Source organism: Diadema antillarum, unplaced genomic scaffold (genome assembly GCF_040938485.1).
Source record: "Diadema antillarum isolate AM-2024a unplaced genomic scaffold, OU_Dant_1.0 scf00000100, whole genome shotgun sequence".
Lineage (NCBI taxonomy): Eukaryota > Metazoa > Echinodermata > Echinoidea > Diadematoida > Diadematidae > Diadema > Diadema antillarum.
The window spans coordinates 1,066,201-1,088,231 of record NW_027270989.1 but is presented as its reverse complement, the minus strand read 5'-3'; the positions used below and the strand labels follow the sequence as shown (position 1 = coordinate 1,088,231).

Below are 22,031 nucleotides of genomic sequence, written 5' to 3'. Positions count from 1 at the left end.
AGGAACGGGAGAAATGCATGATGGGTAACACAGGTCATGATGAGTTTCCGCAAATTAAAATCTAATCGCATGGAATCTTCCCCTGTCAGCCCCCAAGAAGTAACCCGAACTGTCATCATCGCGATCTTAAGCTGTCGGAGAATGAAGATGGGCTTTCAACTCTCAACTTTTTTCCGAGCGCTTTAGTCGCTTTGGTTTACGCCGATTGCCATCGGTGGCGAGAATGCGCAAAGCCGCTGAAGTGGAAATGGGAATTGGCACCCTGCGAGCTGTCATCTCACAGATGATAACGATCTATCAAAATCCCCCTCTCAGATGGAAGCCAGTGTGAGGATGCAGCTCAGTTGCCATGGTAACACCATCTTACTGGATGCAGTCCTTATGATGAAGCTCTTCTCCACCACCTTGGTGAAGAGGGAGACACAGTTATTTGTGGCAAGGAGGGCGCTGGATGATCACCTATCAAAAACTTATTGGCATCAATAATTGGAAGTGTCACATCATGGCTGTCACTTCAAGACTTCTATGCTCTCATTCTGTCAACATCCTCTGGATTATGAGATGACAAGATTCTCCAAGATGTCGAATAATATGAAAGACTCTCATCATCTGGTTTGGTTTATAGTCTACTTGTAGTCCTATAACTTGGCTGTGGGATAGCTGTGAATACCTTTCTGTGAAAAAGCACATCCAAATCTCAAGCAGTCTTAGATAAGACTACCTTTTCTAGAATTATTCCCTTTTAGGTACATTGTACATTTGGCATTCAAAAACAAAATCCCAAAAGCCACATCTATTTAATTTGAAATACTGAACTGACCACAAAACAAATTTAATTATTAACTGCAGCAGTGAGATTGAGGTGCAACATATGCCAATACTACCAAGAGGCTTATTACTTTTATAACTGGTGTTGCTGATATACAATGTAGTTTACCCTTTTGTGCATCATGCTTTACCATCAGTTTAATTTACATTTCCTATAGAGATACAAATATCTAATTCCATATCATACACAGCTTCTTAGCATGCAAAAAAAACCCAAAACAACAACAACAACAAAACTGTGAGTTGTAAAAGAGGACATCGTAGTATCTAAGATAGTAACTTTGACCTGCAAAGGTTCGTTTGTTGGTATTTTTTCTTCCCTTTACAATCGCTTTATCTATCAACATCTGCCAGCATGGCGCCATGACTGTCATTACTTGCTGGCTACCCCTCTTCATTTATGACTGTCCCCACAGTTGACCGTTATATTGAGGCCAATAGGGCTGACGCCAGAGTCAACCACAGACCAGACCACCATCATCTTAACTACCCTCCTGTCTCTGGCTTGACCCATACCCTAGCTCTTACCAACACTCCTGTCCTCTTACCCATGCCCCTCCCATCTCAAACATGCCCCCCCCATCACCCATGGCCTTTCCCTATCACCCATGCCCTTTCACCTATGCTCCTGTCTTCTTCCCCGTACCCTCTCCACACTACCCATCGGGTTACAGCTCGTTATTCCGAAGGTTTGTTATTCCGAAGGCTCTTCAGTCCAAAGATTCGTCATTCCGAAGGTTCGTCATTCCGAATTTCATTTTCAGATTAACAAATCTTCGGAATAACGAACCTTTGGAATAACTCCACAAATGTTCGGATTAACGAACCCTTTTTCATTTTCAGATTATTTCAACGAACCTCTAGGTATAGGGAATTTGTGTGTTTCGGATTAACGAACCTTCGGAATAACGAACCTTCGGAATAGCGAACCTTCGGAATAACGAACAGCACCCACCCATCGTACTTCCAAAAAAGTTAAGTGCGACCCCTGATTCCTCCCCCTTATCTTTGCCTTGTCCTTTTACTATTGCCCCGTCCTTTTACTATTGCCCCGCCGTTCTTTCACATGTTCCTCCCTCTTCCACAAGTTCCTCCCTTTGCATCCTACCCCTTGTTTGATATCCATGCCCCTAATTTCTCACCCATTTCTGTCTTTATCATGCCCCTCCCCTTTTATGTTTATCCCTCCCCTCTTACACACACGCTCCTCCTCCTAACCAGTGTCCCTCCCCCTTACTACAGCCCTCCCTCATTGGCTCCATCAGTCAAACTGCAGGCAGGTTATGGATTCATGCCTCACCAAATATTAAAGAATTTTAAAAAGAAAATAAACGGGTTTACCAAATACTGTAAAACGAGGAATGTTCGCGTGCATTTTAATTTCGCAAAATTTCGCGAGCGGCAACATTCGCGAAATTAAAATGCACGCGAAAGTTCTTGCCTACCCAATATGCATTGGATGCCAGTGGCAAGTCACGAAAATTTCATGCTGTGAGAAAGACCGTCGGCTCCAATTAGCGACATTTTCATGCCACGAATATATTGTGTTTTACAGTAGACTTCTCTAAATGTTACAGGCAGTTGCTCACTGTCAGACAAGATTTTAGAACCCTGGAATATAAGGGAATAGAGCTCTAATGAACATTCTCACAATCTAAAATGTTAATGTTAGTGAAACTCATGTACAATTCAACCTCTGGCTGCCATGCATGAACTTGATAAAAACCATTTATTCATCTACATTGTATCAATCAATCAATCAATCAATCAATCATTCAATCAATGAATCAATGAATGAATGAATCAATCAATCAATCTATCTATCTATCTATCTATCTATCTATCTATCTATCAATCAATCAATCAATCAATCAATCAATCAATCAATCAATCAATCAATCAATCAATCTATCTATCTATCTATCTATCTATCTATCTATCTATCTATCTATCAATCAACCAATCAGTCAATGTATCTATCTATCTATCTATCTATCTATCTATCTATCTATCTATCAATCAATCAATCAGTCAATGTATCTATCTATCTATCTATCTATCTATTTGTTGCTGAAGCTCCTATACTGCAATCTGATCCAGACTTCATAAATACTCTGTATCTTTGTAGACTGTTAAATAGCTATCTCCAGATGAAATTATGCACACACACACAAAAAAAAAATAGGAACGTTTCCAGAAGGAGACAATCTCCCATACTTTATGCAGCATCACAGTGAAAAGTCAAGAAGTCGCTCTGCACCCGCATTCATTATTCACCATAACAGGCAAAGCAGACATGGGAGGAGTTTTGAAAAATCACGAAACATGACCGACACCTGCTCTCCCAGCTGATGCGCTCGGGTTCGGTGGTCTGATGGCGGGATGGGGTGTGAAGAGAAAAAAAAGACTCCGCTCCCCCGGAATCCTCGGCTTGTGATTGACTTCCCCCATGTCAAGTGGTGTGGCTTAAAGGCCTTGGATTTCACCCACCTGGTTCACGGTCAAGTTCTGTCTGCCGAGGAATAAATCAGGTGTCGGATGCCAGCCCGCTAAACAAAGATTTATCACGCCCGCATTACGGATGAAGTCGGAAGGACAGCACCCGGATACTTAATAGCTAGCGGAAAAAAAAAATGGTTGATTATGGGATGGGTGAAGAAAAAACTGTTGCATCCACTTTACATCAGTTTTGATGAGTTGGAGATGTATTTAGATAAGACAGTACTGCTCAGTTTTGTAGATCATTGCACAGGTGCCAATATGAGACAGGCCATGAATGAAACTGGCTTTAAGATGGCAGGTCATATTGTGAATATTGATGCACACATATACATTGTATGATTATCAATAAAAATTCACCATTTTTTTTACTGAACTCAGGAGGGGACTTAAGAACGCTACTTTCACATGGCATGGTATGTGCCAGACCACAGGCAGGAAGAAAACACAACCATCATGGTATAAATTGCACCCTGAACACTCACAACAACAAGATGCCTTAAAACTAAAAGGAAGTGAGAGCATACGAAAGGAAGCACAAATGCTATGGCACACTATCCACATTCATTATCATCAAAAAGATAGTAGAACAAACAGTAGTAGCTATCATTCATCCACTGTTTGAACAAGCCCTATAAGGCCATCATCCAAAGCATGTATGAAGATGAAAGAAAAAAACAAGAAATAGACATGGTTTGATTTCTTTTCATACTGTGCAGGCATGATATTCTGTAGATTTAAATCTGATTTCAGATCTTTTTTTTCCTCTCAAGTCTACACACATTTTGCTTTTTCCATGTATCAAAATCACCTGAAATTTTTGATTTCCGATTTTTTCAACAAACCTCAATATCATCCCTGATTGTGGGATGTCAAGTTGCTGTCTAAAAGGAGGCTCATAAGTTTAATTTCTTCTCTTATGCTGACTCAGTCATTTTTTCTTTTGCTTTATGATAAAGATATTTAATTCCTCCTAATATGCATGCTGCAATCAATTGTATATTCATTTTCTGTTCTTTCTAATGACAGAATCTGGGAGTGAGGTGCAAGTCCTGAAGGAGCAGCTCCGGAGGCTCAATGCAGAGATGATCAGTTTGCGCCAGGCCCTAGGCCTCCACCACCGGCCGCCGCCAGCATCCTGCCCCGCAGCCTTCTCTGGAGGGTGCCAGAGACACACCCACAACAATCCCGGTGAGCCACCAATTAACCCCCATCAAACCACTATTCCCACACACCATTGGCATGCTGCCTTGTGTCGCTGGTTTTAATGGCAATCAATGAGTTAAATATTGTCCTACTATTGGTAACCTCGGTGCATCATAGGAATTTTCAGATGATGGTCTCGGGGAAAGGGTGGTTGATAAAATTCATTTTCCTGAGCTTAAGCTTTTTTTTTCTCTTTCCACATTTCCTCCATCGAATCAATTAGCCCGTCAATCATGCAGAAGAAGCTTTGAAATCAAGAGAGGGATTGGAGAGGTTTTCTCTCACATAAAGTTATGATTGATGATTTCAGGTAAAAGAAAAGATCATTGTCATATTTCATGAAGCACTTTCCATTAACTGCAATTTGCAATTACTGCAATTGTTACAGTTGTAGCCAAGCTTGTCAACAAAGTGTAGTTGTTATACCTAACAATAACTGATGTTAGGAAATATTTTCAAAATTGGTTCAGAGAAGAAGAGATTCTCTGCTTTTGATCACATTTTATTGAAGTAGGGATAGTAACTGCTGTGTGTGTGTGTGATTATTCCCTTTAAGACAAGCTTTGAAGTAAGATTTCAAAATCTTTAGAGAGGGCAGCTGTGTGTGAATTTGGGACAGAGAGGCGTCGTGCTTGCGAAACCAAATCCTGCGATAGCATCTTCGCGTCGAGGCAGGTGCTCCCTCTTAAGGAGGGGCTGCGGATGCAAAAGGTGGCAACAGTGCGTCCAACCTCAGAGACCTCTTGTCACTTGTGGAGTTAGCAAAGAGCAAGAAGGTCGTAGCAGAGAAGGGTCATACTGTCTCTTGGTGGTGGTGGTAGTGGTGATAGTCGTGGGGGGGGGGTGGAGGAGAGAGATCTCTTGAAAAGTCTAAGTAATTAACCTATACTGTGCTGGAATGCTTTGTTCATAGATTAGTGCGGATGTCTTGAAAATGATTGTCAATGAATAGAGGTAATCTAATCCCTGTAAACCCTATTGTGTCACCTTGGCTTTCCTATTGGACTTGCTACACCTGAGTGGGTTTGTTAATGTGCAACTACATTTGTAAGTCACGTTTCGATGGATTACCAAATGTTGATGAAAAAGTTTGACAAGTTGAGCGAAGTGCATTAAGCAAATAAAGAGTTAAAGTTCAACTGTCAATGCCACACTGCTCAAACTGGCCAGATATACCACAAATTATATTCTGGAATTTGCCATATATCTTTTCTGGAGACATGCTAAGCTCATGAATGATATCTGATTGCTAGCATGATAAAATCTGTAGAAATGATTATAGAGAGCAGTCTTTTGTACAAGATTCAAATGGAGGGGGACAAAAATAGGGAAACCAATACTGCGTCATTCATACGATGTGATATGGTAAACACTTCAAGGTAATGCTAGATCTGATTCAATTTGAAATAACTTGTCAATAAGCTATTGATGATAGCTTGAAGAATCAGTCGAGGCGTTTACAAGAACTGGTCGTAAACGATTATTATCTGTTTTTCCTTCAAGGTGATTTATTTTTAGGCATTTTAAAAAAAATATTTAGGAGGTAACTGTACTTTGTAACAGAATATGAATACTCATTATCAACCTCAAATATAATTTTGGAAAAAAAAAATCTGAGTTGATTGGTCAATCACACCTGGGCCTACTACTAATGAAGATTTAGTACAAAAGAAGTGTGTTATTCAAACACACACTCAGCTGGCTCCAAATTATCTTTTCTAAAGAGTGATTGCGAAGGTAAATACACTCTGGAAGAAAGTGCTCAATAGTTCTTCCTAATCTCAGGTTTGTACGAGATGGTAACATTTCATCATATTTTTGTCCTTTTTTGTTTGGTCAGGAAGTTTTTGTTCTGTTCTATGCAAGACGAAGAAACATCACTTGATCTCGCCTACATTTTGGTGATGTGTTGTACTGAAGAGGAGATTAAGGTCGTTGTGTGGCAAATTTGCTCAACGTGACTTCTCCCCTAATTCTGTCTCTATTTTGCTGGCTCTTGCTCTCAGTAAAAGAAAAGAGAAGAGAGGAGGGGGGGGGGAGAGAAAGAGGGTCAGCCTGGCAGAATGCAGGTGCTCAAAAGCAAATTTTTACTTCTCTTGTGATTGCTAGCAAAGGAAAGCTGTTGATTGTGCAGAAATCTGTTGTCGCTGTCCCCGGCTGAATGCTGCAATTACACACGCTGAAGAGGAGGAGGACGTGTGCTTATGTTAAGATTGGGCTTGGAGAGTGGATGAGTAGGTCGTGGGGTGGTGGGGGTGGGGGTGGGGAAGGAGGTGGGAGATAGCACCTCTATTCTATAAACTACTCCTTAATCACTTTCTATATGTGTGTGTGTGTGTGTGTGTGTGTGTGTGTGTGTGTGTGTGTGTGTATCAATCATGTGTGCTTGTATGATGTATAAATTTATGTGCATGACTAAGTCCATATCCCTTTTAATATAATATAAGGTCTTATTTACCCAGGGTAACCTCTTCAGTGTTGCCACTGTTCTACCAGAGGGCCCTGCTATTATTATTACCCTAGCGTGGTCTGGTACCCATTTATACACCTGGGTCAAGAGGGACATGGTAGGTAAAAACGTCTTGTCCAACGACGTAAGCACTGGGTGGGAATCGAACTCGGGTCCTCCGATAGTGTCGGGAGTCTTATCCACTATGCCACAGGGCTCCCACATTGATCAGGTGCCCACATCGATTTGCCCTCAGCAAAAAAACTTGGGACAGATCTCGCATTCCTGAGACCTGAAAAACCAAATTACATTTCATCTCAAGACATGTATTCAAACAATGGTTTACTAGAAAATTCCTATTCAATCATTTGGAACTATGTTGACCTGCGGAAATTGAATCAATTGAATCACATGCACAAAATAGACTGTGAAAAAAACTTTGAAGTCATGTTTACAAATGTTGAACAACCCAAAACAAGTACAAAGCATGTTTGGCTGAAAATACAGAAGAAAAATTGTGACTTTAGGTCTATGGAAATGGTGTTTTCTACATGTTACGATTGTATTTTCCCACTGAACTAGTGTATTGTTTGTGGATAATTATGGCATCAACATATGCAACACACAGTAATTTCCTTTCTACCTCCTTGTTATATATCTACTCATTCTTTTTTGGCCTCTGTTTTATGACAGTGTCATTAGCATCAAATTGGCAATGTACAGAATGACAATCGGCTGAAGTCTGCATTTGCATGCAGCTGAATGCTGCAACCTTGCTCTTTGACGAGGGGCCGGGCAGTAATTAATTGAAAGGAGTTTCGTCGAATTTGACTGGAGGTCACAAAGACCTGTTGGGGAAAAAAGAAAAACACAGCACTGAACATCAACAACAGAACAAAATGCCAGTTTCATTAAACAAAGTGGCAAAAAAATTAAGTATTATATCTATAGTGCAGCAGGAGCAAGCTGATCGAGGTGAACAAGCCAATAAAAGATAATTATCATCATTCTACTTTTGTCTACATCCACCGACTTTGCAGCATGTGGATCTACAATCGTTCTGCAAACAGAACAGTTTGTGAGGTTGCAATGTCATGCATGGACAATGATATGAAGGAAAATGTCAAAAGAATTCCAGGAAATTTAATTTCTTTCAAAAGAAAAGTACACATTCCTTCCTTGTGGTAATGACATACATTATGGGTTTACATAATTCCCCTTGTTTTCTGAAAGAGGTAAGACAATTTTTTTTTCTGTTCTTTTTGCCAGAAAAATGAAAATGTGTTGAATTCTCTTTATATTTTCTTTATATCATTGTCCATACATGATGGCACCAAATGTTGTAGCCTTCTCATCCAGCAATGGCAGTACTGAAACTATAAAGACTCATAACTCTTGAACGGATTGTCCAATCTCCTAAATTTTCACGGATGTGTTGTAATAATATTGCTGCATTCACTCAATCCATGTATATTTTTGGTTTCATTCTCCCTTGCAACATGTGGAGATCTGTTGAAAGTATTATGTGCTAAACAAGAACTGGTTTTGATTGATTGATTGACTGATTGATTGAATGAATGATTGCTTGGCCCAACTTGACTGAAAAAAAAATTATTCCCTATTAAAAAAAAAGAGTAATCATCTATCAGTCTTCATTATAGTCAGACTGCATTTGATATTACACTGTAGAGAGATTCCGTTTTCATTTTGGCACCTGTAGAGCCACTCTGATTTTGCCTGCTTTCACAGTTTGACCCAAGTCCATTCATCATACACAAATTACAGTCAAGGAACTGCGAAAGGTCCAAAGGTGAATTCGAGTCAAGCATACACCCAAAATTGATGTTTGAAAATTATCTTTGAATTTATTATAGAGTAAGATGAAACCGTAGGAAGTCACTGCTGCAGTGAAAAATTGATTTCTTCTGATTTTTTTTCTTCAGATTATAATTTTTTTTTTCTATTAGAGAGTTAGTGCAAGAGTGAGACTTTTGTGTGTAAAGCGTAGAAATTCCGGTTACGCATTGGCTGAGCAAGCAGATTGAATAACTGCCTCGTAATTGGAGAATTAAAGTGGGAGACATCAATTTGGCATCAAGGTTAGATCAGTTGGTGGTGATTTATTTTGGAGCCACAGACTGAACTGCTGAGCTTGTGAACCAAACTTAAAATAGGCGTTAGGCCTGTTCACACACACACACCCAAAATGATTCTTTTGTTGTTCGGCATTTGATATTGTAATTGTTTAGGCAGCTTGCTACACATTTTGTGTACGGATGTGGGGAGGAATCAAAACATTGAGTGGAAATCACATGACAAATACATAAAAATTTGGGGGTTAGTGCTCTCACTAAATATTGCCCCAGGAGACTTTGTATGACATTCGAAAAATCACTGTCTGGTCTGAAAGATTCCTGAGCAATATATTGTAGGCAGCTTTTGTCACGGTGGCATCAACTTTTGCCGCACCACGGCAATTTTTCCAGTGTCACAATTTTCCCCTGACAGTGTAAGCAGCCATAGATATGTATGTTCATGGTATGACAATAACTTTGCTAATATGGAAAGAGTTTTTATTCCGTGAAATCTTTTTTTAAACTACTTTGCTTGTGGAAGGACTTCCAAGAGGTAGGCAGGGCTCCCTGGATAAATCAGTTGTCACCAGATTTCAGCAGGGAGTTGGTAGGGGGTCAGAAAGGTACCATTGAGAAGGGGAGCGGGCTATCTACATTGAGGGTAGGTAACAACATCCTGCCAACTTGTCACACGGAGGTGTCACCAAGCTGGACCCACAGTTTGGGGGGTGGGAATAGGGGAGTGAGGCAGTGTAGGGGGTTCCTATGCCAAAGGCTGATCAAAACTGGCACAGTGCGCTAATGAGCCATGACTGCATCAGACGAGCAGACTTGCCAATTGTAGCCACAGGTGAGAAAGTGAGAATTCTGAAAGACAGATTAAGATGCTTCCTGATGAGAAACTCTAAACACAAGATGCACCCTTTTCTTTTAGATACATGACCATATTTCAGTGATGCCATCTGGTAGAGCTTCATCAGGCCTTTCATCCTTTACCAAAGTACAATCAAAGTAGAGTAGGATGTTTGCTGAGATTCAACCACTGACCTGGAAGATGAGGAGTATGCAGATGTGTGGACACCAAACTATTATTTTTTTTTTAATGCAGTCCATGCCAGCATCACTTGACACGGGGTAAACTGAGCTACTAAGTCTGCGTGTTATCGTGAGGCTTTATGGGGGGGGGGGGGGGGGGGTGGAGGAGGAGGAGGGGGGAGGAGGATGAAGATGGTGAAGAGTAAAGTGGGCAGTTTTCATAGAAGGATGTGATCGAGACTCCAGGAGTCACTGGATACAGTGGAGCAGGGGAGATGAGGGAGAGAGTGTGTGTATGTGTGGACAGAAAGACATTAGGTAGTCTTCTTTCCAGGCTGTTGTGCACACTTTCTTACTCGTCTGTTGTGCTTACAGTTCAGTGATTTGAATAAAATCCACTTCATTATTCAATATTTACTAATCTGCATATGTGAGTGATGTTAACCAGGATTATTGCTTTGCCAACACTTCGAAAATTGGAATTCTGTAATATTTTTGTCTGATTGTGATGAAATGTACATATCGTTCTTGGTTATTTGATTCTGCTCTTTTGCACCAGAATCCACTCCAGTGGGAATGGAAGTTTCCTCGAGGGAGAGATGGTAAATTGGAAGGAAGAGAGTAGAGTAGCTGTCATGTGTTTTTGTTGCTTGTATGGGTAATCAGTTAATATCAAGGGCTGAGGATTTTTTTTATTTGTTTGTTTACTTATCTGTTTATTTGTTTATCTGTCTATTAATCTTTTTTAGGGGGGTCTTTTTGTTTTTAGTATGATAGGTCTGTCTGTCATGCCTTAATATACTGTGGCCTAATTCATTAAATATTATATTGTTTTTTTCTGGAATATATGACATACACAGTATATCTCCTGATGATATGAACATAGTGACAATGGGTGCCTACACACATTTCAGTCATTGTAAATGTATTCAGGCAAGCTCTGCTGGGTGTGTGTACAAAATGTCAAGTGTGTGTTATTTCACATATGCCATTCCAATATGTTTACCAAGTATGTATACACTGGGGACTGTGTATAATAGATCACATATGGCCTTGGCTGTTCAGGTAGAGTGATGTGGGGGTGGGGGGGGGGGGGGCTATGTGTATTGATCCATGTTTAAGTGGGTGGTGTTAAATGCTTGGATGAAAACAATGACTGCTTCAGTATATGTGATGTCTATAAAATTGATTATGTCCAGGGCCAAAGTTGACTGCTGGCAGGCTGTTTGTGTGTGTTTGCGTGTATGTGTTTCCGTTTATGTATTGTATTAATGGTAGGTAGACATGAATTGCTCTTGCGCCATAGTTTGACGAGCTTCCTGTAGTTTTATAGCACATTGATATCGTATAATGGGTGACTTATAGAAACCCTGAAGCATGATCTCAATTACACTTTAATGACGAAACAGGATGCAACTCTTTACTTGACACATCTTTATCTCTTGTCGTCCTCCCCCGTACCTGTACTCCAACATTTGTGCCTGCATCTTTTTAAATTTTCCTTTTTATTCTCCTCATCCTGTTCCTCTTTGTTCTCATGTTTCCCAAGACTGTTTTCATTTTGTTAAATTCCTGTTTTAGTTGTCCATTGCATGTCCAATCTTTTTCTTCTTTTTTTTTTCATTTTTTACTTCTTCATCTTCTTTCTCTTTTTTGCCATCTATTCATTTACCAGTATCATCATTTTCCTCCTTCTCCTCCTCATCATCATCATCATTTTCATCATCATCATCATCATCACCATCATCATCACCATCTTCATCACCATCATCATCATCATCATCATCATCATCATCATCATCTTCATCATCATCATCATCTTCATCACCATCATCATCATCATCATCATCATCATCATCATCATCTTCATCATCATCATCATCTTCATCACCATCATCACCATCATCACCATCATCACCATCATCACCATCATCACCATCATCACCGTCATTATGTCTCGAAGAGCTGGTGTGCTTTTGAATCCCCCGAGACCGAAGGGGTTAAGGAGATTTGGTTGGAGACAAAGGTTGCGCATGGACTCTTGAGATCCCAACTAGCCGTGAGATGTGTTACCCGCCAATCTCCGGCAGAGACCACCTCTCTGGGATCTGTTTGCTGGTGTCACTGGGCTCTGGTTTCGTCCTTGAGACCCTTTTGACCCTCTTCGAGTGCAGCAAACAGTGGGCTGGACTTCCCGTCGTTCGTTTCTACGGCAGCGGGATGAAAAGTGTATAGTGTTGGCAACACTGACAGACATAGGGGACAACATTTCTTCTTTTGGGTCTCTGTCATCTGCCCTTAAATGCTTTGCAAAGATGAGGATGCTGAATAGACTTGGCTCGAGGCTTTTTGTCTAATTTTGTTTTCTTCTTTTTAAAAAACCAAAAAGAAAAACTAATGACAATGTATGAGCTCTTTAAGATGAATCATCTTCTTTTGGATGCCTTGGAATGTGCCCTAAAATGCTCTGTGAAGATGAGGGAATTTTTCTTACTACATGTGTGTATGACTTTTGCAGGATGATACTGTCAGTATACATGTAAATAAATGAATCAAATCAAATTACTTGCTATAAAAGTGGAAATTTTCACGGTGTTGAAAATTTTGCACATTTCAGGCTACCAGAAACTAGCGCAAAAATAAAAGCACATGAATATTTTTGCTTGCCGTATATTCCAGTAGTTGATGTCTTGATTCCGCGGAATTAAAAACACGCAAAATTCTTATCAGGCCAAGTGCAAAAAATTAGTCACACAAAAATATCCACTTTTACAGTAGTCAGTGGATAAACTATGCGTAAACTAGCTTATTCTACTCAAAATAGCAAAGAGGATATATATATATATATATATATATATATATATATATATATATATATATATATATATATATATAATCCATCAGGTCAAATTGCTCTTCAAATGCACTTTCTTATACTGTTAGTGTATGTCTAGTGAGATGTTAAATTACGTGGAATTTGGTGGACATTGTAGCTTTGCTCTGAAGACTTTACTACTAGACTCATGAAAGTTTGCATGAACATGACATTGACGCTTTGAAAATATTCACAATTGCCTGTTTAGAATATTGGTAGAATCTTTAGCCTGTAAAATTCTGTAAGGCTGTAAGGCTGTAAGACAGCTGTGCGTTTTCAAATCCTTTTCCATTTTTTCTCTTAAAAAAAAAAAGTACATTTCAGTCATGCTTATCCAGCGTTTAAGTCTGATTATACTCTCTTGCTCTCAAATTTTAATGGGGTGTGAAATGTGTCATGTCTTGTAGGCTGCATAACACTTTTCCAAGTCATCTTAAAAGTAGTGGAGGAGCATGGAAGTGTAGAAACCTCGCTCGTGTCCTCTGCAGTAAAGATGCTGATGTGGTAATGCCGATGTGGCATATGCAGTGAGCTTACACTTTTACAGTCGGCACCAATGATGGTTAGCAGATGGCAATTGCCACGGCAACTGGAAGTCGTTGATTTTATGCCTGTCTTAGCATAAAATTCGCTTCTTACCAACCTTGAATATTTCATGACTTGGCAGATACAGTCATTCTTCAACAAGTCTTTTTGGGGCAAACAAATTTGGATGCATCATCGACAAAACTGACAGTGTGGGGCAAAATATGAGCCCGTTGAACTGGAAGATTTCGTCTTGTGGTGGGAAGTCTGCGTCTTGCTCCCGCATATCCCGCACATCCCGCATATATCCCAACCTTGGTTGAGTCCATTGGAGGTTTGGCGTCTTATCCTTCTCCAGAATCAGTTCTGATTCAGAGAATTGCAGGGTCACTCGCCGGTCACTTGGCATTTTCATTTCTCCGAGAAAGTGATTGAATTATTCATACACATGCAGGTTGCTTGTTAGTGGAGAATTTGCATTTATAATTTGCATAATTGATTGAAAGGTTTTGACAATAAAACATGTCAAGAAAGAAAGAGAGAAACAGACAGGCAGACAGACACACAGAAAGATAAGCAGAACTTATATTGCCATGAAAAATCAGTGAAATTCTTGGAAGAAAAAGCATTAATGTACTTGATGATCCTTTGTCAATCTTAAGACTTAGTGAATATTAAAAAAAGAAAAAAGTTTCCCTGTGCAACCTATTGGTTTTCAATAAACTTGTCCAGCAATGATTCTTTTCAAAGTCTTCTTTTTAACAGTAATGGAGCATGCCGTAAGTGCCGGACAGCATTTGTTCTCTCTACCTGTGGAACACTAACAGTCCCTGCAAGTAAATGGATGCCATGTAGACTGAGGAAGGTGTGTACTCTATTTCATTTCAGGGGCGACCAAGTTTGAAAAGTTAGAAAGTGTAGCTTTCCAGACTGGAGTAAGGGAGGATTGTAGGCTGTATCCTTTTTGCCCCTAATGAAGTGATGCATCCAAACAAAGACTCAAATTGATCCAAATAATTGCTGACACCATGGCCATCACCGGGGGCATGGTGCTCATGTGGCTCAGTCTTCAAATAGTTCCATCGAGGTGCAAGGATATGCAGGAGCACCGTGCTCCGACGCATCGTCGGTCGTCAATGCGATCATCTCCATAATCACATGATCACATCTTTCTCCCTTCGAGGCACAAATTGGTGAGGAATTTCACTCCCCAAACGGCGCAGATGCACTCTCGCCCCGTAAACTGGACTGTGCACAATGGCAACGACCGGTATTGGGTTCTCTGGCATAGGGGGAGGATGCAGATTCGGTATCCGTGGAAACCGAAGCTCTCGGCTCCGTAGGCAAGAGTTCTTAACCTTTGGTTAAGGGTGTCATGTTTGTATAAACTGGGGTGCAGGTGTCGCGGCTAGCATTCCCAAACCCCGAAATCCTCTACCCGTGTTTGCACCAGTTATGATCAGAAGGCACGGAAGGCAGATACCTTTCCGGAGCCAATATTTGAAGAAACATTTTGCCCGAGTCCCTTTTTCACCTTTTGCTCTCTATACACTCCTGGCTGTGGAGTCATATCACTTCCTTCAGGCGACTTGAATGTTTTTAGATCATCTGAGTGCATACATGTGTCATTTCAGTCAGAAATTATGATGTCATGCATAATGCATGTCTGAAAAGTCACCAAATACTAGATGGGAACTTCTTTCCTTTTAATGATGATGACAAGCTCTACTCATGAACAAATTCAAGCATCAAATTTGCCCCATTGGGATTTACTTTGATAACAATTGTAACAAAAACAGAATACATGCATAGCATATATACATACGGCACAGCCTTCTTTAGAAATGCTATCCACCTTAATCAAGAAACAAAACCATGCAGTCCAGAACAAAAACTGAAACAACCTTTATTTCATGATGTCCCTAGAGTGACTACGCGTTGTGGTCATGCTGTAAAGTTATCCCTGAATCTTCAAATATCCATTCACTATTAACGATGCTGTCAGTCACCTCATGCTACATGTAGTCCCACACAAACACAGAGGCATCAGTAATTATACAAGATAAACAGCACATCCATTAGTGCCTTAATGATCGACCTCACCCACGGCAGCCGATCTGCCGGTGCTCCTCTTGTGGGAGGGAGAAGATGAGGGGAAGGGGTAAATAGCATCGAGCCATTTAGCGAATGCGCTGTGGGAATCTCCGTCATTCCAGTGTGTCAGACTCTCCTGGGCTCTTGTACATTAACAGAGAACATCCACGTGAATTAAGGCCGATGCACGCTCCTTACAGTTTCACATAGAATCAGAGGCTTGTTGTTATTGCTAACAAAAGCTGTCGTCGATGTTTATGTGCCATGGAGCTTAGATAGACAAAGCACTACCTTTATAGAAGTCATTATCATAGTGCACTTACTGCTCGGTTGTGTTAAAGTGCCAGGTACAGAAAATAATGTAAAAGTTCACCAGAAGTTATGGTAATGGTAGGACTGACTATACATGCATATTCTGCACCACATAGAACAATGGAGAATTTCAAGACCTGTCTTGAGAAAAGAGTAGGTATGTTGAGAGGCTCATCAAGGCATGTGTTGTGTACGTCATATATTTCGCAAGTCAAATTCATTCGCGAATCGGGCCTTCCCAACAATTTTGCGAGTGGTCAAATTTGCGATTTTGGAGTGCTGTACTGAAACACATCACATTCACGTTGGGGTATGAGTTTATATTTTCGTGTGTTTTTAGATTCGCGAATAGCTCCTGACTTGTGAAATTCGTGAAAAAAAAACCCTCACGAAATATTCAGCGTATACAGTAGACAAGGCAGAGTAAGGAAAACAACATGCAGGCTAGGCACCAAAAAGAAACACAAAGAAAGACAACTTCATACAGCACCTTGCCCTCCCCCACCCCCATCCCCCACCACCATGGTCAGTTGAGAGCAAAAGAGCCGACAATGCTGTAGAGAGAGCTAAGTCCTTTTGCCTCTCACCAGAGCATTCATGTGAAACTGTGCAGCCGTCACAAGATGTTGTTTGTAGTCAAACATTCTGCTTTCCCTTCCATGAAACCATGCTACTGCTGGTGTGTGCAAAGGGCTTTATGGGAAATTCTTGTTATGCAACAGTATGATGCAGCGAGAAGCAATTCACTGCAATTTCGAAAGTGCAAAAACCAAAAAGCCTCCTTAGTGCCAGCTACAGAAGGTCATTAGTCGTGACTCATATAACACCTTTATTTTTTCTTTCTTCTTTGTGAAAGGTTTAATGATGTTCAATTAGATGAAACTGCATCTGTGTTGAATTACTAGTTTCTTGCTTTTATTATACTCTGTGAATGTTTAAACATGTTTCTAAGCTCAGTGGAGAGCATTTAGTTTATACACCTCAACGTCCAGGTCCAAAAAGCACAGTTAGTAATTCCCGCCGCTGTGGAGACAATGTACGTTACAGTTTTATAATATGGGTTAATGTTTTTTCCTGTTCTCTATTTTGGGAATATCAGTTGACTTTTGAAATACGTGGCATATACTTAGAGTCCAGTGTGAATTTTGCTTGACAAGGTGCCATGTTCAGTACGACACGAGTTGTGTGTACCGATGTGTTGGCTCAGTGAGTAGAGCGGCTGCCCTCACAATCGGGAGGTCGTGGGTTCAAACCCCGGCCGCGTCATACCAAAAGACGTTAAAAGATGGGAGTTGCTGCTACCTTGTTTGCCGTTCGACAGTTGAAAAGGTTAGAGTAACGTCGATCTGGCGCTGCTCAGTGGCTGCCGGGCCCACGATCAATTGGGCAAAATGAATTTCCAGTCTTGGACAATAAAATTTGGAGCTTGGAGTTGCTAGAGATGGTGAGTAGTTGAGGTGGAGGACAAATGGATGTGAAGTGAGAAGCTGTTTCACTAATTGCTTTCAAGATGTGCAGGCTTTCTGCTTTAGGGTGTCATCAACAGAATAAAGATGGGGAAGGAGGGAGGGAGGAGGAGGACGGGGGTGGGGGGGGGGGTGAGACAGGTGTTGGTAAACTGATTGCTTCCTCCGTCACTGCCACACCTTCATGGGCCCCCTCAACAATGAATGACAAGTGTCTCTCTTCTATGGAAGGGAAGGGTTTCACTTGAGACCATTTTAGCTTCCCACCTCCCAAAACACACCCCATCATCTGGGGGATCATGTTATCATCAAGAGTGCATACAACATGTTGATCTTTAAGTTGTTTTTTTTTTTGGGGGGGGGGGGGGAGTAGGTGTCCCTCCCAGCAATCTGTTTTCTCTCTAGTAGGCGGATGAAACATTCACTTCGACAGAGAAAAAGATTGATACGACAGAGAGGTGTGGATGAGTTATGTGTTGTTCTCACAACATTTCTTTTTCTTTCTCTCTATCTCCAGATTCAACAAAGAGGGTGGGAATGTTTATCATATCATTTTATCTGGGTCTTGCAGGGGTTAATTATGAAAGTCTTGACTTTATCCCCAAAGACAGTTTGTAAAGTATAGGGTCATTAACACCTGACAGTGAATAATCACAATGTTAAAAAAAGAAAGAATCATGTTCCATTTCTCTGAAGGTTGGAAGGCAACTGTGCCAAAAGTCCACATGAAAACATCCCTGGAAAACTGGCAAACCAAGGTGTGATTTTATATCGTAATTTCGTGAGAGATTACGTCATATATGAGATCCCGCTAGTGCGCGCGCCACTCAATTCGTTAGTCGCCGCCATCTTGCTAACACGCGAATTTCTGTGCTCGGAAAATTCGCCGGAATTGCACTTGAATATTCAAGTTTTCGTTCGAGTTGGATCGACGTAATAGCGAAAGTTACCTCAACGGGAGGTTTTGCCAGGTTTTTTCTGGTTTTAACGATCATTCTTCAGCTGAACAGCAACGGAATTTATGTCTTCGACCAACGTTCCAAACGTGGGCGGCGCAGCCGCACCACCGCTGCTGACAGCAGTCGCGTCCCCGGCAGCCACCGGCGGGGGTCGCGGAGACCAGCACGCACAAGAGTGCAAGCAGAAAACTGCGACAGCCAAAGGTAAAACGCCTACTAGAGCCGGCAAGGCAGGTACTAGTAATAGTACTACTACAACAAGCAGTGCTAACCCTAGCGGTAGTACCGGTGCAAGCAAAACAGTGAAACCACCTGCCAAACTGGCCTCTAAAGTTTCAACTTTGGAAGATAGACTCGGCAAGCTTGAAGGCCAATTAGCTGTGGTTGTTCAATTTGTGGAGGCACAGTCGGCAAAGCAGACACCAGCCCGTGAAGGCGGTGGCAATGGAAAGAGTATCAGGACTCGTTCTGAATACTCCCCTTCAGACTCGGCAGATACTGACTGCCATTATGATGATGAATATGCGGCACCATTTCTGGGCCGAGATATGGATGAAAACTCTGTGATTATCCAACCAGGTCAAGGGGATAGTCGTGATGACAAATTTGATATTGAAGAAGGCGAAGTTCCCCCTTCTGTAGTGGAGAAAGTGCCAAACATTGCAGCCAAATTTGCTGTGGCTGAGGAAGTTGGTCCCCCCATTGACCCAGAAATTGCTAAGTCTACAGCCTACCTTCTGACCCACCAGCTCGAGCCCAAAGTGGTAGATGAAACGATCACTAAATACCCCATTCCCAGCAACTGTGAGCTGGTGGATGTGCCGAAAGTCAACCAAAGAATCTGGAATGGGCTACCTGCCTTTTCAAAGACACGAGACCTCAAATTTCAGAGACTCCAAAAGAATCTCACGAGAGGCATCAATGCCTACATACATACAGTGTCGGCACAGGATATCACTGAACAGCAACAAGATGCACTAGCACTTCTGTGCAGTGCGAATTTCGAGCTAAATTCCTTGCGTAAGGAATTCATGAAACCAGACATTGGTTATCAATTCCAGCATCTCTGCAAGCCCTCTACCCCGGTCTCCAAATTCCTTTTTGGTGACGACCTGGGAAGGCAAATGAAAGACATAAGAGATGAACAAAAAGCAACTGAGGGTGTCCTCAGGAGTGAACATAGCAGACAATACAAAAAGCAGCGTTTCAGCCCATATGACTATGGCAGGAGTGCATATGGCAAGGGCAGGAGCAAGATTACATCAGGAAGCTCAAATTTGCCCCAACAGTACCGTGACGCGGGCTGGACTACTACTCGTGCAAGTACAAGTGATGTCACTAGGCCTACAGGTGCAAAAGGACCGTGGACTGGAGCTACCAGCCATGCTTTTTTAGGCCAGCGCCCCAAGGGGAGGGGGAAGCCGTCGGCTCCCCACACCTTCACACATCCCAGCCAGCACCAACCGCACTGCGGCAGCAAGCAGGGCTCAGGGATGAAGAGAGCACGATAACCTCCAGTTCAACTGACGAGGTAAACATGACATCTGATTCTAGTGATTATGCAAAGCTATGTCATAATAATGTAGAACCTATGGTAGGAGGTCGACTGAAGCAATTCCTCCCAAAGTGGCGCAAAATTACTTCAGACCCACATGTGTTAAATGCTGTAAGTGGTTACAGGCTTGAATTCAGTAAAGAGATGGGTGCACCATCTAGAACTAAACCCCCTTACCTTTTTCGGTGTGATAAAGCCGAAGAGGCTGATATTGATCTTGAAATTTCTAAACTCCATGACAAGGGAGTAATCGAACCGTGCCAGATGGAAACTGGAGAATTCGTGTCTAATATTTTTACACGGCCTAAAAAAGACGGGGGTACACGCGTTATTCTAGACCTGTCTGATCTCAACAAATATCTCCAGTACCAGCATTTTAAGATGGAAAATATCCATACTGCTATTGAACTCATTTCAGAAAATAGCTTCTTAGCTTCAGTCGACCTTCGGGACGCGTACTATACAGTACCTGTGCACCCAACACACAGGAAGTTCTTAAAGTTCTCCTGGAAAAATCAACTTTGGCAATTCAAAGTACTGCCTAATGGCCTGAGCACGGCGCCAAGGTTATTCACTAAACTACTGAAACCTGTATTCACATTACTGAGAGAGCAAGGGCATGTAGTAATTGGATACCTTGACGATGTACTCATTATTGGAGAAAGTGAGAATCAAACATTGCAAACGGTTTTTGAAACCACTAGCATCCTTGCACAACTTGGGTTCTTGGTACACCCAGAAAAATCAGTACTATGCCCCACTCAAGAAATACAATTTCTTGGTTTCATTCTCAATACTCAGGCCATGACAATTCGACTGCCTGATAACAAATCAGAGGAAATACAGTCCTTGTGCACTGAACTTATGCAAATGGCAAACCCCAGTATCAGGCAGGTGGCTAGAATTATCGGGAAAATGGTAGCATCATTTCCCGCAGTCCAGTATGGACAGCTCTATTACAGGGCTTTAGAAAGGGACAAAATCAAAGCACTCAAAATGAATAAGGGGCATTTTGACAGAAAAATGAGCCTATCTTTGGAAGCAAAACAAGAGCTGCAATGGTGGACAGACAATGTGCAGTCTACTTTCTCACCCTTACGACACCCTAAACCTATGCTCGAATTGTGCACGGATGCCAGTGGCAAAGGCTGGGGGGCATCTGATCATACCACCCATACAGGGGGTAGATGGAATGAAGACGAGCTGCAAAAAGCCAGGGAGAATAAGATTAATTATCTGGAGACCCTGGCTGCTGGCATGGGACTCAAGTCCTTCTGTTCTAATTCACAAAACATTCATGTTTTGTTACGGCTAGATAACAGTACTGCTGTTGCGTACATTAACAACATGGGAGGCATTAAATCCCTTGACTGTGATCGGGCAGCCCGAGAGATTTGGCAGTGGTGCGAAACTCGTAAAATTTGGGTCACTGCAGCACACTTGCCAGGAAAGCTGAATGTGGAGGCAGACCGCATGTCTAGAATTTTCAATGACCGCACAGAATGGATGCTTGACCGCACAGTTTTCCAAGAAATAACTTCACGTTTTGGGACACCAGAAATAGACCTATTTGCCTCCAGACTTAACAAGCAGGTAGAGAACTATGTCACATGGTTGCCCGACCCACATGCCAAGGCTGTTGATGCCTTTACTCTCGATTGGGGAAAGTGGTACTTTTACGCATTTCCTCCTTTCTGCTTAGTTGCTAAGTGCATTCAAAAAATCAAATCTGATAATGCAACTGGGATACTAGTAGTCCCAAAATGGCCAAGCCAGCCATGGTTTCCTCTCCTAAACAGGATGATGAATGAGGAACCACTTGTTATTCATAGGAGTGAATCCTTACTAACATTGCCAGTTTCTAACACTCCTCACCCACTAAACACTCAGATTGATCTTCTTGCTTGCAGGTTCTGTGCAAGCCCTTCAGAGATGCGGGATTGAATGCACGGATAACTGCTGTAATGGCCTCCTCTTGGAGAAAAGGGACTAAAAAACAGTATGCAGTGTACATAAACAAATGGAAAGCATTTTGTGACAAAAAATGCAGCAACTACTTGTACTCGGATGTTCAAGCTATCCTGGAATTCCTGAGTGACATTTTCTTCGATAAAGGGGCAGGTTACAGTGTCATAAACTTAGCACGGAGTGCT

General features: G+C 41.7%; 1 protein-coding gene across 1 annotated transcript in view; it reads left to right on the top strand.

The window, feature by feature from the left end:
* The window catches only part of LOC139718828 (unconventional myosin-X-like), a 131,858-nt gene that overhangs the window by 57,235 nt on the left and 52,592 nt on the right, over positions 1 to 22,031 (top strand). The window contains exon 2 of the mRNA XM_071630292.1: positions 4,357 to 4,518. Within this exon, the coding sequence (XP_071486393.1) occupies positions 4,357 to 4,518 (162 nt within the window). The remainder of the gene's footprint in view (positions 1 to 4,356; positions 4,519 to 22,031) is intronic.